This window comes from Corvus hawaiiensis, chromosome Z (genome assembly GCF_020740725.1).
Source record: "Corvus hawaiiensis isolate bCorHaw1 chromosome Z, bCorHaw1.pri.cur, whole genome shotgun sequence".
Lineage (NCBI taxonomy): Eukaryota > Metazoa > Chordata > Aves > Passeriformes > Corvidae > Corvus > Corvus hawaiiensis.
Genome location: NC_063255.1, coordinates 22,398,844 through 22,414,023, shown reverse-complemented (window position 1 = coordinate 22,414,023; position 15,180 = coordinate 22,398,844). Strand labels below are relative to the sequence as shown.

The following is a 15,180-nucleotide window of genomic DNA, read 5'->3' as shown; positions in this document are numbered from 1 at the left end:
GCTTAAGATCGTTCCCAGGTTGATGGAGGGCTCAATTGGAAATCAGGAGGCTTTGGGTCCATTCCCAGCCCCGCCACTTTCTTGATGCATGACCTTGATCCACTTCCTCTCTGCCTTCCCATATTCCCTGTCTATAAAATAGATGTGGTAATTCATAGAGTGCTTTGGGATCAAGGACTGAAGAGATCTCTCAAAGGCAAATGGCCATTCTTAAATTGCACAAGCAATTGCAATAACAGGACTGCTGAGCTGTTTGTGCATCTAGAGCCTTAAGATCAGATGTTGAGGTTCCTGAAGTGATGCTGTGGGTCTACAGATGTGTCCAAAGCAGAATACAGCATGGAACAGTGTAGTCCCAGGGTTTGGGGCTGAATGAGCAGAGCATAATTGTTGAAGGAGAACAGAACTAACCATTACTTTCTAGTCCATGCTACATGAATGACCTCACCTGCATCTTAAAGCTCAGATGGGAGGTTCAAGAGCTGTGATGCTTGTGGTAAATGGGCTGCCAATAGCCAAGGAGTGAAGGGTAAGACTCCATATAACAGGCTGGATGGTCATCACTACACATGTGTGCAGAAGATGATTTAAGGAACAAAATGGGAGTTTATTTACTTCACCAAAAGACTTTAACTGGGGTTGGGCTGTCTGAGATGACTGATCTTTCCTCAGACTTTTCTTCCATCCCCACTTCCACTTCCTGTCGCAGTGCCCACCACCTACAGCCTCCAAGGAAACGCTGCTGCTGCTCATCCAGGGGTAACACGTTAGAAGGGAGTTTCTATATTTGTCACTGGGCAAAACTGTTCGTGTGCCCCAAGGGAAAGTGAGTCACCCAAACATATGCCCACCATGTATGATTTCTGTCACCCCCACTCCTCGGGTTTTATAAGGCTATGGAGCAACAGAGGGGAGAAAAGGAGGGAGGAGGAGGGCATTTAGTGATGCTTTATCAGATACTTCTAATGATTATAATTAAGCACTCTGAGCTGAAAGAGAGGCAGAAAGAATCGCTCTATCCAGATGGTACATGAACTGCTTTGCAAACCAGTATGAACAATGTCACCCCGACCACATTCAGCCCACAGGAGTGCCAGTAATGGGAACACCTGAGAAGAAAATTGCAGAAGGATGTGGTCATATTTTAGATTGTGTATTGTGCGCTGAAGGGGGAAAAAAACAACAACCCTGGGTTAAAAGGACTTTTCATTTGCAGAGTGAAGTGCTCAGATGTTAGGAAATGCCATCATTAAGATTTCCTGTGCCATTTTATTTCGGTCCCCTTGTGCAAATACATTGCGATTGTCTCTAATTACAAGTTCGCATGCTATTTTCTCCATTCAGTGCACAGAATGGACTTCGCTCAGCTTACAAGCAGCTACTCAGAAGTATGTTTTTATTTTCTCATTCTTTCAACCAGGTTACCATACTTTATTAACTGTTCAAGAGCTCTCAGCCTGCTCTGAAAATGAAATTAACAATTCCCTGCAAAGCTTTTCCAGGGTATTGAACACTACAGTTGGAGGATGGTGAAGAAATCTCCATTCACACCACCCTACATTGCAGGGTAGCATGGTTCTCCCTAATTTGGACCACAGAAAACATTATTGCCACTGGGTTTTGAGTGCTTGAAGGACAGCAGAAGGTCTAGTTCAGGCAGACAATGGTCTACCAGGAAAAAACCCTGTCTGTGCCCTGCAGCATGAAGAGCCCTTGGGAGAATTCATGCTTGGCTTCACTCTAAAGCTGTTGGTGAAAAGTTATGAGCAACAACTATGAAGTGTGCCTAAAGAGGAGCAGTGGAGCTGGGGAAGGGTCTGGAGCACAAGTCTGATGGGGAGCAGATGAGGGAGCTGGGAAAGGGGCTTAGCCTGGAAAAAAGGAGGCTCAGGGGGACCTTCTGGCTCTGCACAACTCCTTGACAGGAGGGGGCAGGGCTCTGCTCCCAGGGTAGAAGGGACAGAACAAGAGAGAATGGCCTCAAGTTGTGCCAGGGGAAGTTTAGATTGAATATTAGGGAAAATTGCTTCATCCAAGGAGCTGTCCAGCAGCCCTGGCACAGCTGCCCAGGGCAGTGTTGGGGTCCCCATCCCTGGCACGATTTAAAAACCATGTGGATGTGGCACTTGAGGACATGGGCTAGTGGTGGCCTTGGCTGTGCTGGGGAATGGTTGGACTCAATGGTCTTAGAGGGCTTTTCCAACCTGAATGATTCAATGATTCTATTTATATAGGAGGCTTTCACACTCTCACAGCCCTCTCAGAGATGAGTTTTCCCTCTGCACACTCCCCACACTGTAACTGCTGAGCTGACTCATTACCTTTCATCAAAGCCCTGATCCCTGATGGCATTTTTACAACACCTGCAGCCTTCACAGGAGTTTTTAAACACTTCATTGGATGCAGCAGTGAAATGGGGATCACTTACCAGTCTGTGCCCTCTGCCAAATACCTGGGCTGGGGCCCCATGGGCTGTGGAGTCTGGAGTTGGTGGCTGAAGTCGAAGCTGGGGTGTAGGCGGTGAGGCTGGACAGACATGCGCTCTTGGGCCCGCCTGTGGGAAAGAGAGCAGCAACAGGGTCAGACTGGGGTGGGCACTGGAATTTCTGTCAAGAACCCATGGGAAAACCCCAGTGGCTGGGCTTGTGAATAAGTGTCCAAAGCTAAACACTCCAGGCAGGTGTCAGGGATGATGGGAAGAGGAACCCAGGGCTGTCATTCCCTCGTGGTCATCACGTAGCAATCCATTCTCACGCCCTGTGGCACCCAAATATGCTCAGTTTGCAGGAGATGTTATTTGCTGGCAACATGGAGAGAAAAAGAGGAAACCAAACAACTTCTCAGCAGCTTCATGCAGTTTGACCTATTTTCTTTTTTGCCACAGTCAGCCCCATAAACAACACACAAGATAAAATGTGCCCCTGCTTCAGCCGTTATCCATCATCATAAAGAAGCTGCAGGTTGTCTTCTCTCCCATGCAGTCCATAAACTCCTGGGGAACCTCATTCATAACCAGATTACTCAGGAGTGACTGAAAGCAGGATTTACTCTCACTGGCCTTTGCCAACATTTCTTTGGATGATGGACAGGCCAGGCTGGGTTCCAGCTCCTTCTCCCTCTGCTCTGCTCCCACTGCAGGCAGGAGAAAATACAGCAAGATTTTTCTAGGGATTTGAGTCTCATGATTATTGCTTATTTGAACTGCTCAGGGGAAGAGCATGTGCTGCTTGATCAGTGCCCACATTTGGCAAGAGACAAGGTGGATGCACAAGCAGGCTCTGCATTACAGACAGACTCATACCCTTTGCTTCCTGATGAGTTACCACTTACCAGTGGAGGCATCGCAAAGCAAATCTTCAGGAAAAAAGTAGGGCAAATGGAGCAGGCAACTGCTAAGTAAATAACTTTTCATGCAGCCACAGTTCAGAGGTTTCACTTTCAAAGGCATAACCCATATTCCCATTACTGGGACCTTCTGCCCCACACCTTTAAGGGTCCAGACATCCTCCTCCATTGCAGCTGTGCTTTCAGAGACAAGCACTGGCAAGAGGTTCCTGCCTTCTTCCACACCACAGCCCACTTCCAAATACAATACTGACAGCATTTACCAAAGCAGATCCTGTGTGGAGTTGTGCTCTGTGCTTTTATTTGAATTCAGCTTATGACTAAGAGATAAACACTTGTATCATCAGTTCCTCAGCCTTGAACATACTTGCTACCCAATTATTAGCTAATCATTAAATCCACCTAAAATCCAGCTTATGCACAGCAAAACAATGATGAGAAGAACACACAATTTTCAGACAGAGAGGGCGTGGAATGAAAGGGTTTCCTATCCATAGCATTCTTTCCAAATGAAGCATCATTGCAAAGTCTCATCCTCTGATTCCTGATCCATGGGTACAACCCACAAATAGCTTCCATATGTTTCCAAAAAAAAATCACTCCTCTCTCAAGAAACACAATCAAGACAAGGCCAGGCATCCATTTCCATCTCTGCTGAGTTACAGTAATTCTCTCTGCACTGTCAGCTCGGTGTGGATTTAGGATGCTTTCTGTGACAGAGTGTGCTGCAGGTCAGTGGCATCATTCCCTCACAGAGATGGAAAGCCTACCTAGACCCTGAGCAGCAAGACCTCCGTGTGTATAACCTGATGAGACAAGTGGACAGTCTCTTGCATGGTTTGGAACAGCAGCTACGAGGATGTAGCTCATGCACGCAGAGACAGGACAGGACCCCTGTAACACCATCATGATCCTCCTCGGACTGCCAGTAATGGAGCACGCTAGAAGAGCACCGTAGGGATCCCCACAGGATTGGCACACCTTCAGGTGCAGCCTGCCCTGCAGCCTCCCTTCTGGCAGACACATTCTCAGTGCACACAGGCGAGCTCGAGAAGAAAACCCAACACTGCCAGCACTGCTGGGGTTTCACAGGCCGTGTGAGGTTGACGCAGCTCCTCCACATCCTTTGGTGAGAGCGGGATCCCCTTACCTGGGATGGGGCATGAGCCGGCGGTGCTGCGCCTCGAGGAGCTGCTGCTGGAGGAGGTATTGCTGGTGTAGCGCCTGAGGTAGGAAGGAGGGCCCGGTGACGTCCTGGAAGGGCAGGGCTGGCACCGGCGCCAGGGGCTGGTGCAGGGGGCCGCTGTGCTGGTGCGCGGGGGCCATGTGGGGAGCCAGCCCCGGCTGCGGCTGCACCGCGTGAGGCAGGGCGAAGTCGGCGGAGAGCGGGGGCTGGGGACCCAGGTGGAAATGCCGGCAAGAGGTAGCATGGGCATGCTGAGACCTTTGAAAGGGAGCACCTGGAAGAGAAGAGCACAGCGGTCATGGGGGCCGGCGGCGGCCAGGGCAGACCAGCCCCATGCTCGCCCACCCATGGCAAGGGTTGGGCAAACGGCTCTTACTCTCCACTTCCAGAAGGTTCATAAAAAAACGCCAATAAAAGAGAACAAGCCAGTTAAAGTTGATTACAAGAAAAAATGCTGATTTTGACTAATGGTATTTCTCCTCCAAGAAACATTGGAGCCAAAACATAGATTTGGGTTCAAAGTCTCTTTTTGGCTCCAAGTTGAAGTGTGTAGTGATGAAAACTGCTTTGAGCTTGTTTTGGCTCTCCTGTCTTAAACAGAAAAAGAACAAAAGCCTTAATAGAGCCCGTGGAGGTAGAACAAGGAGCGATGGTTTTAAACTAGAAGAGAGGAAATTCAGACTAGATAGAAGGAAGACATTTTTGTGCTGAGGGCGGTGAGACCCTGGCACAGATTGCCCAGAAAAGCTGTGGATGCCCCATCTTGGAAGTGTTTGAGGCCAGCTTGGATGAAGTTTGGAGCAACCTTGTCTAGTGAGAGATGTCCCTGCCCATGGCAGTGGAGTTGGACTAGATGACCTTTAGAGGTCCTTTCCAACCCAAACCATTTTATGATATACACTCAACACTTAAGGAAATATCCAGAAAACAAATCCTGTTTTCTAAAATATTTGGGGTTTGGATATTATCTCACTGAAGTTTTGAATGTTTTCCCTGAACTGCAGACTTTCCCTGCAAGTCATTTCTTTGCCTCTCTAAAAATGTCTCATAGGCAAGGAAATAATCTTTAATAATCTCTAAAAAATTGCCTCACGCTGACTTCAGGATGTGAATGAGACAACTTCCACCTCTGAGAGCAGGGATGAAGGCCCTGTGTGATTGCTGAGATCCTGCGACAGCCTGTCCTCATGAGCGGCATGCAGGGAGAGAGCAGCTGCTGGAAACACAACACGGACTGCTATGAGACCAGTCCTGAAGCTGATGGGAATGAAGAAGAAATGAGGTGTGAAACATATCCATAGTGGAGGCGTTTTGCAAAACATGTGGCACTGGCTTACACCTTGCTCAAGATCCTTGCTTGGACAGGCCCTTGGCCCAATCCAGCGTGTTAATTCCTACATTCCTGGAGCATTTACAGGAATCACCCAAAACTTCTGGCTCTTAAACTAGGGAAAGAGTCAACTCAGAGATGAAGGATGAGACTTGAGTGAGGCTATTAGGGATGCCTCTTTGCTGATGATCAGCCCCAGGATGGAACACCTCCCCTTTTACAGTGTTTTGAACACCCCATCTTCCTCTTTCTGTTTTAATCTTTGTGAATGGTACAAAATATCCTAGAACAACAGCACCAAGAGACACTACATCATCCCAAAGCACAAGCACGTACATCATGCCTTCTTCACCAGACCCCTTCTGCTCACATCTCCCTGCCAGGCAGGGCCAGTCCATCACAGCAGCTCAGGGAGTCCCAAGTGCTCTCTGGTCATGTCCATATGGAAACAGGAGAGGCTCACAGCAAGCCAGATGCCAGCAGGAGAAACAACAGGAGAGGGGCTATCAGAAATGGATGGTTTGCAAAGCTGTGCATAATTACACACAGCATCTCTTAAATACAAACTAATCCTCCACAGTGCCCGTCTGAGAGAGAGCAGGTTACACAATACATGCCACCCACAGCAGTGCTTCTTGAGGTGATAATTTCCCCTGCTGTCATATAACAGCATGATTCGACCACGATATTAATTAAAACCAGAGGTGGTGGGATCAGACCTGCTGTTCCTCAATGACAGATCTGCAAACCCAGGCGAAAGAACCATTCATATACCCCGTTCCCCTGCAGGCTGTATTTGTTGCTGACGACCTGGCCCAAATTCGCTGCAAACAGGTAAAGGCTGAGTAATGAAATGGAGATCCTGCACTTCCCTGACCCATTGCTGAAGGGAATTGTGAGGAGAAGCCTCCTGACTGCTGTGTTTGCTTGATACTTGCCATGTAACTCATGGTGAATTGCTCAACCTCTGATGGCCATGTGTCTTCCCAATGGAAAACTGCTGCAGCAGGTCACAGGCGAGCCACTGTGCAACCCCAGGCCTTCACGGGGCCTGAAGAAAAGGTTTGAGGGCACGTAAAAGTGCTAAACCCTCTGCACACACCAACTGTGTCACCAGGCTGCAGTTGAGCTGTATTTCAGACAAAAATGTCTTGGGGCGATACAAGACAGTGAAGCTCAGTGATACTCCCCCACATTTCCCGGGACACATTCTCTAGCACATAAGTAAAGCAGAGAAAGCCTGTCTCTCATCTGCTGTGACTCTCTTGTCTCTCAATGCCTGGTGTAACCTCAGCCAGTGATTTCCAGCTTTTACTGGGTCTTGGGAACCCTTAACCTGATTTTAGTTAAATGTCTGCAGGGCCTTTGATGCCAGAGCCATGGTGAACTAGAGAGCACCACGTGGGCAGATCAGTTGGTCATGTTTTTGATTTGGATTTTGCTTCCCATACATAGGCAGTCCTTGGGAGAAACTTGGTCACACACTTTCTCAAGGTCCAGAACACGCAAACTTTATCTGTGGTATGTGTGCAGGAAGATACACAGAGCTAACATATCTGAAAGCAAAAGCCCAACATTTTGTTTTGGTACAGAGTTAATTTGCCTTATCTTTAGGAACTAATTAATAAAATAAAGCATTTTTCAGTACTTTTTGCTAGTACCTACTGGTGCAGTGATGCATTTCCCTTCATAGGAATAACATCAAAATGTGACCGGGATGATATGATTAAATAAAACCCATGAAATTTGTCTTAATATAACACACTACCCTGTGTAGTAATTGTTCATTCTCTACAACTAATCCAATTGCTGATGAGGATTTTTACAGCAAAGCAAAGACTTTGGGGAATACTTCAGCAATTCTATGCTTATTAGCAATTACCCAATAACGCTGCTGGCATAACCAAGCCAGCCTGCAAAACAAAGAACCAGTCCTTACTAAGCAGGGTACTGGTGAATCCCAGAAAGCCCTGGCAAAAAAAACCAGCTCAAATCATTTTTAAGTTAGTTATTTTTGAGTTTACCCTCTCCTGCTCATTGCATCTAGATGCAAAGGGCCCTGGTGGGGACTGCTTTCCACGTCCTCATTTTGGTCTCATGTACATGAGGTAAATAGAGTGTCACCCTGCAAACATGAGCTGAGCATCCTTGTCCAGGTAGCTCACCCCAATCAACACCAAAAGCAGGCACTGATCCCTTTGAATTCCACAGAGGTTGTCACATTAGCAGTGTCAGAGAGTCGCAGGATTGTTAAAGCTGGAAAAATCCTCTAAGACCAGCGAGTCCACACCCTCTAAGATCAGCGAGTCCATTAACCCAGAGCCATTCTGTTCACCACTAAACCATGTCCCCGGGTGCCACATTCACATGACAATTGAATAATTCCAGAAGTGGGAACTCCACCACTTCCCTGAATGCCTCTTCCAAAGTCTGACCACACATTCTGTGAAGAAACTTTTCCCGATATCCAGCCTAAACCTCCCTTGGAACAGCTCGAGGCCATTTCCTCTTATCTTGTCCCTTGTTCCCTGGGAGCAGAGCCCGACCCCCACCTGGCTGCTCCCTCCTGTCAGGGAGCTGTGCAGAGCCAGAAAGTCTATCACTGATTACTTTGCTAGCACATCTTCTCCCTCTTTTCCAAGCCTCAAGTGTGGTCCTAGATCACATTTGCATTGAAACCAACAAGCATAAACATTGCCTATAAGATGCTTCAAGAAAATTGGACTCGTGGATTTAATCTGCTTTTTGCCTGGATAGCAATGTCTGCCACAGCAGAGATTAATCCATGACTAAAACCAAGTCCTGATTTTCTTTCCAGCTTTTGTTTTCACTCCCCAGTACAAGGGCAGAGCTGACATTTTCATTAGCCAAGCTTTGAGGACATTTCCACAGCAAAGACAATGAGGGTATAATGTGTGCCTATCATACTCCAGAGCCACTAACTGCACCCTCTACGATCCTGTTCCTATCACCTGTCCAGTGGTGCCTGCATGAAGGCAATGTTGCTCTGGGATCAGCAAGGCAGAGACCTTCTCTCAGCTTAATGATCTCAAGTTTTGGTCCTCATCCTATAGAAGGATTCTCCTCCTCCATTGGGATACTTTGATTTTGCAGGAAGAGAGATTAGCCAGATCCTAGAGGTCTTTTATGGCTTACCCTCCATGTCCAAATATTTGCCTTCTCCAGCCCTGGAGGCAATCACAAAATCCCAGAATTAAGGTTGGAAGGACCACTGGAGATCATCTAGTCCAGTCCCCCTGCTCAGGCAGGGTCCTTGAGCACCCTCCTTACTGAGGGAGGTGTCCAGCTTTTTAATATTTCCAGGGAAGATATTCAGGGGAGTCCACAAAGGCAATGAGGTCCTCATGAGGCCCAGAGAGGTTTCTGACCCAAGGCCAGCCTGGAAGCACCTGTGCCTGTGCCCAGCCTGGTGCTTGGGGTAAGAGGGCCAGCCCCTGTGCAAGGCTCATTGACGTGCTTGTGGTGCCTTGAGTAGTTCCAGTTGCTCCTGTCTGGAGCTGTGGAGGACTGATTTCTCTGGGATCACTGTCAGGCTGCCCACCAGCCATAAATCATTTCCTTGTCCTGATGGTGCTTCCTTTCATTTAAATGCTGTTGCTATAGCAGATGATGACAGCTCAGAGCAACATCAGAACAGCAGCTCTGAGATGAGCGATGCATCACATCTGTGTCAGCAAAGCAGGTGACTTACTCCGTTTTGGGGCAGTTTGCCTTTAACAGGTTGAGGCTAAATGTCCTCAGAATGCTCCCAGATGCCCACACACCCACTCAAGCTCCCAACTTGGACAACCCTTGTTGCCTTAGACCTGCCTGGCCTCAGCTAAGCCACAAAGACAGCCAATGCCTGAATCTAGATAATACAGGTCTAAAAGGTGCCTTGCAAGTCTCAAAGTTTGTGATAACATGTGGAGACAAAGACAGGATCTGCTGGAGAAGTGAATTGTGTCTTGGGCAAGCCAGGCTATCTGTGGGGTGGGAAAGAGGAGCTATGTGATTCTCTGATATAACTCGGGACAAGTCTGCCCCAAAAGAAGGTATGACATGTTGTGATGGTGTAGTATCATGTAGCCAGGGATGCCTTTGGGTGAGCACCAGCAACATCTCCCTGCCTTGTGTGATGCTCTGACAGTTGCTGCATCCGCTCCCTCTCAGCATCTTCCATCACATCCTAAAGCCAAGGTCAGCACAAGGGATCAATAGGTGGAGAATCACTACTTTGGTGATTCCTGCCAGCGTCAGACCATGAGTGTGGATCAGTGGCTGCTCCAGCTGGCCTGGCTCTCCTCTGCTGCTGTGACAAATGCTGCAGCTTCACCCTGTGATGCTGAAAACCTGCTGTGGAGCCAGGTCTGTGTGACATCCCACTGCTCTGGGCCTCTACAGCCTGCAGTATTCCTCACAGATACGCAGTTCTGCAGTCACAGAATCACACAATCACGCAATCATACAATCATAGAATGGTTTGGGCTGGAAGGGGTCTTTGAAGTTCATCTAGTTCCAATCCCCTGCTATGGGCAGGGATACCTTCCACTATCCCAGGTTGCTCCAAGCCCCGTCCGATCTGGCCTTGGACACTGCCAGGAATGGGGCCTCCACAGCTTCTCTGGGCACCCTGTGCCAGGGCCTCACCACCCTCACAGGAAAGAATTTCTTCCTAATGTCTAATCTAAACCTATTTTCTTTCAATTTGAAGCCATTCTCCCTTGACCTGTCACTCCAGGTGCTTGCAAATAGTCTTGCCCCATCTTTCCTGTAGGTTTCCTCTAGGTTCTGGAAGGGAATGAGGTCACAATGAGGTCTTTCCAAAGCCTTCTCATTTCCAGGCTGAGCAATCCCAATTCTCTCAGCCTTTACTTATAGCAGAGGTGCTCCATCCCTCTGATCATCTTGGTGGCCTTCTCTGGACTGGCTCCAACAAGTCCCTGTCCTTTCTGTGCTGGGGACCCCAGAGCTGGAAGCAGCTCTCACCTGAGCGGGGCAGAGATAGATAGACAGCCTCATAGAATCATTTAGCACCACAGAACACAATAATAGAATCGTTTGGGCAGGAAAAGCCCTCTCAGATCATTGAGTCCAACCAAGCACTGCCAAGCCCACTGCTAAACCACATCCCCAGCCTGCACTGAGAAGACAATCCTCCACAAGCCTGCGGGGAAGGCTGCTTAACAACAATTTACGAAGCGCCCGAAACACTTAGCTGGAAGTTGGCATTACAGGCTTCAGCCTCAGACTGAGGAAGGTACAAATTCGTTTTTAGAAAGCCAGCAGATGATGCAGGCGTGTGGACAGCTGAACCTGCTCGGCTGCTCGCTGCCGTGCCGTTTCCACCCTTCACTCCCGCAGGCGTCAAGCGCAGCGGAAACCCGCGGGGAAACTCAACACATCCTCCTCGCTGCCTCTTTCTCACTTCCACGGCTGCTGCTTTTTCCTCCTTTTTCCCCTCAGTTCTACAGTTATATTTATTGTTTCCATACATTATCCAAAGCAGCATGGACTTTTTTTCTCATGAACAGAAATGCTCCCGTTTCCTCCGCACCCCCGGGTGAACCCTGTGAATTATAAGTTCATGTATTTTGGCAGGTTGGTAAGTGACATTGAGCCACAGAAATGTACTGGTCTGGTCCTAGGTGCTTCTGCCACTGGGGATTCTCCTTTAGCATCAGTCAAGGTTTGACTACATCTAGGCACATGCATATTTATCCACCCAGAAGTATTTCAGCCAGGAAGACTCAAGGGATCTGTGTGCTCATTCAACACTGACCCGTCTCAGATGCAAAGCCCCTGGGTAATCCCTGCAGTGAGACATGGGATGCTACAGGCTTTATGAAAAGAAAAACCCAGAAAGAAGAACTATTTATTTCCACCTCCTTTCCTCAGGCAATAGCACTCTTGACGCCACCAGGCTACTGGTAAGGGACGCAGGATCAGGCCTGGAGCTGGCACTGGGATAGGTGTCTCGAGCAGACAGCTGCAGCCCAGGAAGCCCAGCCGCCCTTGAGAGGAAAACAAAATCTGTCTCATGCTGTTAAGTTGCTTGCAAAGCATGTGAATATTTCCCCTGGGTAAGGCAACCTGGACTGCTCGTCGAGGACTCCATGGTCCACATGGGGGGCTGGGGATGTCAGGGAGGCTGGGGCTGGTTCACATCCAGGTCCCGTCATGGCAGAGGGAGATGGCAGCTCCTGGAGAGCCCTGGCTTCACTCACTGAAAGATTTTACAGTTGAGGAAGTTCTGCCTGTTGTAATCGGCTGAGCTGGGTCGTCTCAGCCACCTCGCCCTGATTAGATCCCCTGCAACCCCTCTCCCGCCCTGGGGAGGCAGATAAGCCCCCTCAACAGGAGCCATTGTAGTGCCTCTCCAAGCACCAGCAGAGCCTGCCAGGCTTTTAACAGCCCAGGAGCCTGCAGCTCACTTCCCTGGATGTGCATTGAAATTCCCCTCAGAGCCAGCAACACAGTGGGAAGTTTGCATTGGTCCTGACAGCGTGCAGTGAGTAAAGGCCAAAATCATGGAAGCAGCTCCAGCTTCACGTGGCACGTGGAGGACACCACGGGGGACTCACACTGCATCTACAAACAAGCTCCTAATTGCCTGATGCCATCAGACACGTGTAATCCCTTCCAAATTGTTTGTGAATATACCCTTATGAGATGAGTGAAATTCACTTACTAATAGGAAACGAGGTGTGACAGTCACAGAACAATAGAATGGCCTGGGTTGGAAGGGACCCTAAAGATCACCTAGTCCCAATCCCCCTGCCATGGAAAATAAAAAAATGAAATAAATAACCCCCCAGCCCAAATTCATGGTATTCAGCTGCATAAAGGTTAAGTGGTCTGGCAGAGGGAGATACTGTGCTGTCTCACTCCTGTTACAGGACAGCTGACAGCAGGGTGGGGAGATTGAGGCAGGGAGGATGAAAGAAGAAGAGGAAAGAATTTAAGAAAAATCTGTCAGGCAGGAAGGAATCCGTCTCACTTTCAGCACCTTTGCCAACAGCTTTCTCATTTCATCTGGGGAAACTGAGAATCACAGAACTCAATCAAGGCTGAAAGATCATTGGGTCCAGCCATTAGCCCAGCACCACCAAAATCACCCCTTAACCATATCCACGTGCTGCATCCAGACCCTTCTTGAACACTTCCAGAGATGGTGATAGTACCACCTTCCTGAGCAACTTACTCCAATGCCTGACCACTCTAGCAGTGAAAAAAAAATTTCTAATATCCAGTCTGGACCTCCTCTGGCACAACTTGAGGCCATTTCCTCTCATTGTGTCCCTGCTCCCTGGGAGCAGAGCCCGACCCCCCCGGCTGCCCCCTCCTGTCAGGGACTTGTGCAGAGCCACAAGGTCCCCCCTGAGCCTCCTTTGCTCCAGCCTGAGCCCCTTTCCCAGATCCCTCAGCTGCTCCTCATAGGACCTGTTTTTTAGGCAATTGACCACCTTTGCTGCTCTTCTGGGGCAAGATGCAAGATGGCAAAAACCATGCTAAAAATAATGTGCTGCCAGCTCCAATCCAGCCCAGGGCACAGCCTGCCACCCCACGTGTCTGTGCCAGGGAAATGGTAAAGGACCTCAGCACCTGTGGCTGGGAGATGCAAGCAATGGATAAAGACTATTTTTATGTGCCTTATTTACTCGTTCAGGCTGGGCCATGCCAGAGATGAGTCAGGATGAAGGGCTGGACTCTGGTGGTTGGTGGAGCATATTTGTGTCCTGGGTGGCAGCATGGGGTTCTGGAGGTTATCATCTCCTGCTCAGAGTCTTTCACACTTGGTGGAAAGGTGCTGCAAAGGAGTTCAGGGGGAGGGGGCTGAGATGGGCTCCCTGCTGCTGATTAATGGTTTGGTGCTCACAGCCCTCTTTGCACTGTGCCTCTGTGCAGGTGCAGCACAGCACAGCTGAGCTCTTCCCAAAAAACCTCATAAACACAGACCTCAGAGACTGCACAGTGCCCCTGCCTGCTTGTACAATCCCCAGCCAACATCCTCTCACACTAATGAAGCCTCTCATTAATTGCTGAGTGACATGAGCTGGCGTGGCTGGAGGGTCCCTAACACAGAGCACAGCATCTCTTCTGCACACCATGCGGGGAGACCACGTGCAGCCTTAATAAACTGAAAAAAAAAAGATGAGGTGGGATTCCCACCAGGGCCTAAGCTCAGCATTCGACAAAATCAAAACCCAGCACATGGTGTGATTCTTAGGGTTGTTCAACAGCAGGCTTGGAGTTGGACTCAGTGATCCTTATGGGCCCCTTCCAACTCAAGAAAATCTGTGATTTTGTGATTTACAGCTGGCAGTGACCAGCGTTAATCAGCATATTTACAGAAAATCATAGATAGTTAAGGGTTGGAAGGGACTTAAAGATCATCTAGTCCCAACCCCCCACCTCTATTTACACTAAGACTGAAGAGGTGCTGAGTGCTGGGGATGGGAACCAGCAAGAATGAGGGATGGGATACAGCCAGGCAGCCTGGACCCATCACACAAGGGAGACAGCTGTTTATACAGCACTGGATGAGAGGTTTTTTCCTGCAACTCTTTCCCACTGGCTTCAGGGGGGAAAAAAAGTTTTGTTGAAGATGATGTTTCACAGCAACGTGTTGAATTCAGCAATATTTTCCAAGGAGGAAGGAGAAACACTTCAGCAGCGTTGCTACACTTAAAGCTGTCTTTTTGCTTTTATACTTCTCACTATGTTTTAATTATAGCTTTATTCTCAGCGTTGAATTCGAGAGTGTATTTGAGATTTTTGGATCATCACATTAAAAAAAAATAAAAGAAGAAAGAAAAAAAAAAGCCAAATTTCACTGAGAGAAAATGTTTTCTGGGATTTAGTGGTCCCAGTTTCACCCCTCCCCTCCCAGGCTCTGGCATGCCTGGAGGGATGGGGGGTCCCAACAGCCTGGCATGACGTTTCTCACCCAGCCCAGCTCTTCCTCCCCAAGCTGCTCTGTGTCTCCTGGGTTTGGGCTCAGCCCTGTACATCTGCCAGGAAAAGGCCCTGGAGGAAATGCGGCTTTGGAAATGTTGTAAAGCCTCTCTGAGACTTTTTTTTAATACTGTTTCTCCTTTCTGTTTGGTCTGAAGGTGTCAGAGAAGGAACAGCTGACAGGAATCACTTGACCACAACTCCCATGCTAAAAACAGGAGTCACACTGCAGGTCTCAACGGCATTTCTGGGCTGCAGGGCTTATGCCTGAGCAAAATTCCAGCAATTCCAAGGGCAGAGAGGGTTTGGCTGGTACCTGAACTTTAAGGCAACTCTTGGGGCTTTGCCCATCAGCCCAACT

The 15,180-nt window shown here is 48.7% G+C and overlaps 1 protein-coding gene across 5 annotated transcripts in view; it reads right to left on the bottom strand.

The window, feature by feature from the left end:
- Nucleotides 1–15,180, bottom strand: part of RNF165 (ring finger protein 165) — a 55,343-nt gene that overhangs the window by 10,986 nt on the left and 29,177 nt on the right. For all 5 annotated transcript variants that reach the window (XM_048291622.1, XM_048291623.1, XM_048291625.1 and 2 more), the window contains 2 exons: nucleotides 4,496–4,805; nucleotides 2,429–2,554 (listed from right to left, as the gene is read on the bottom strand). In XM_048291622.1, the coding sequence (XP_048147579.1) occupies nucleotides 2,429–2,554; nucleotides 4,496–4,805 (436 nt within the window). The remainder of the gene's footprint in view (nucleotides 1–2,428; nucleotides 2,555–4,495; nucleotides 4,806–15,180) is intronic.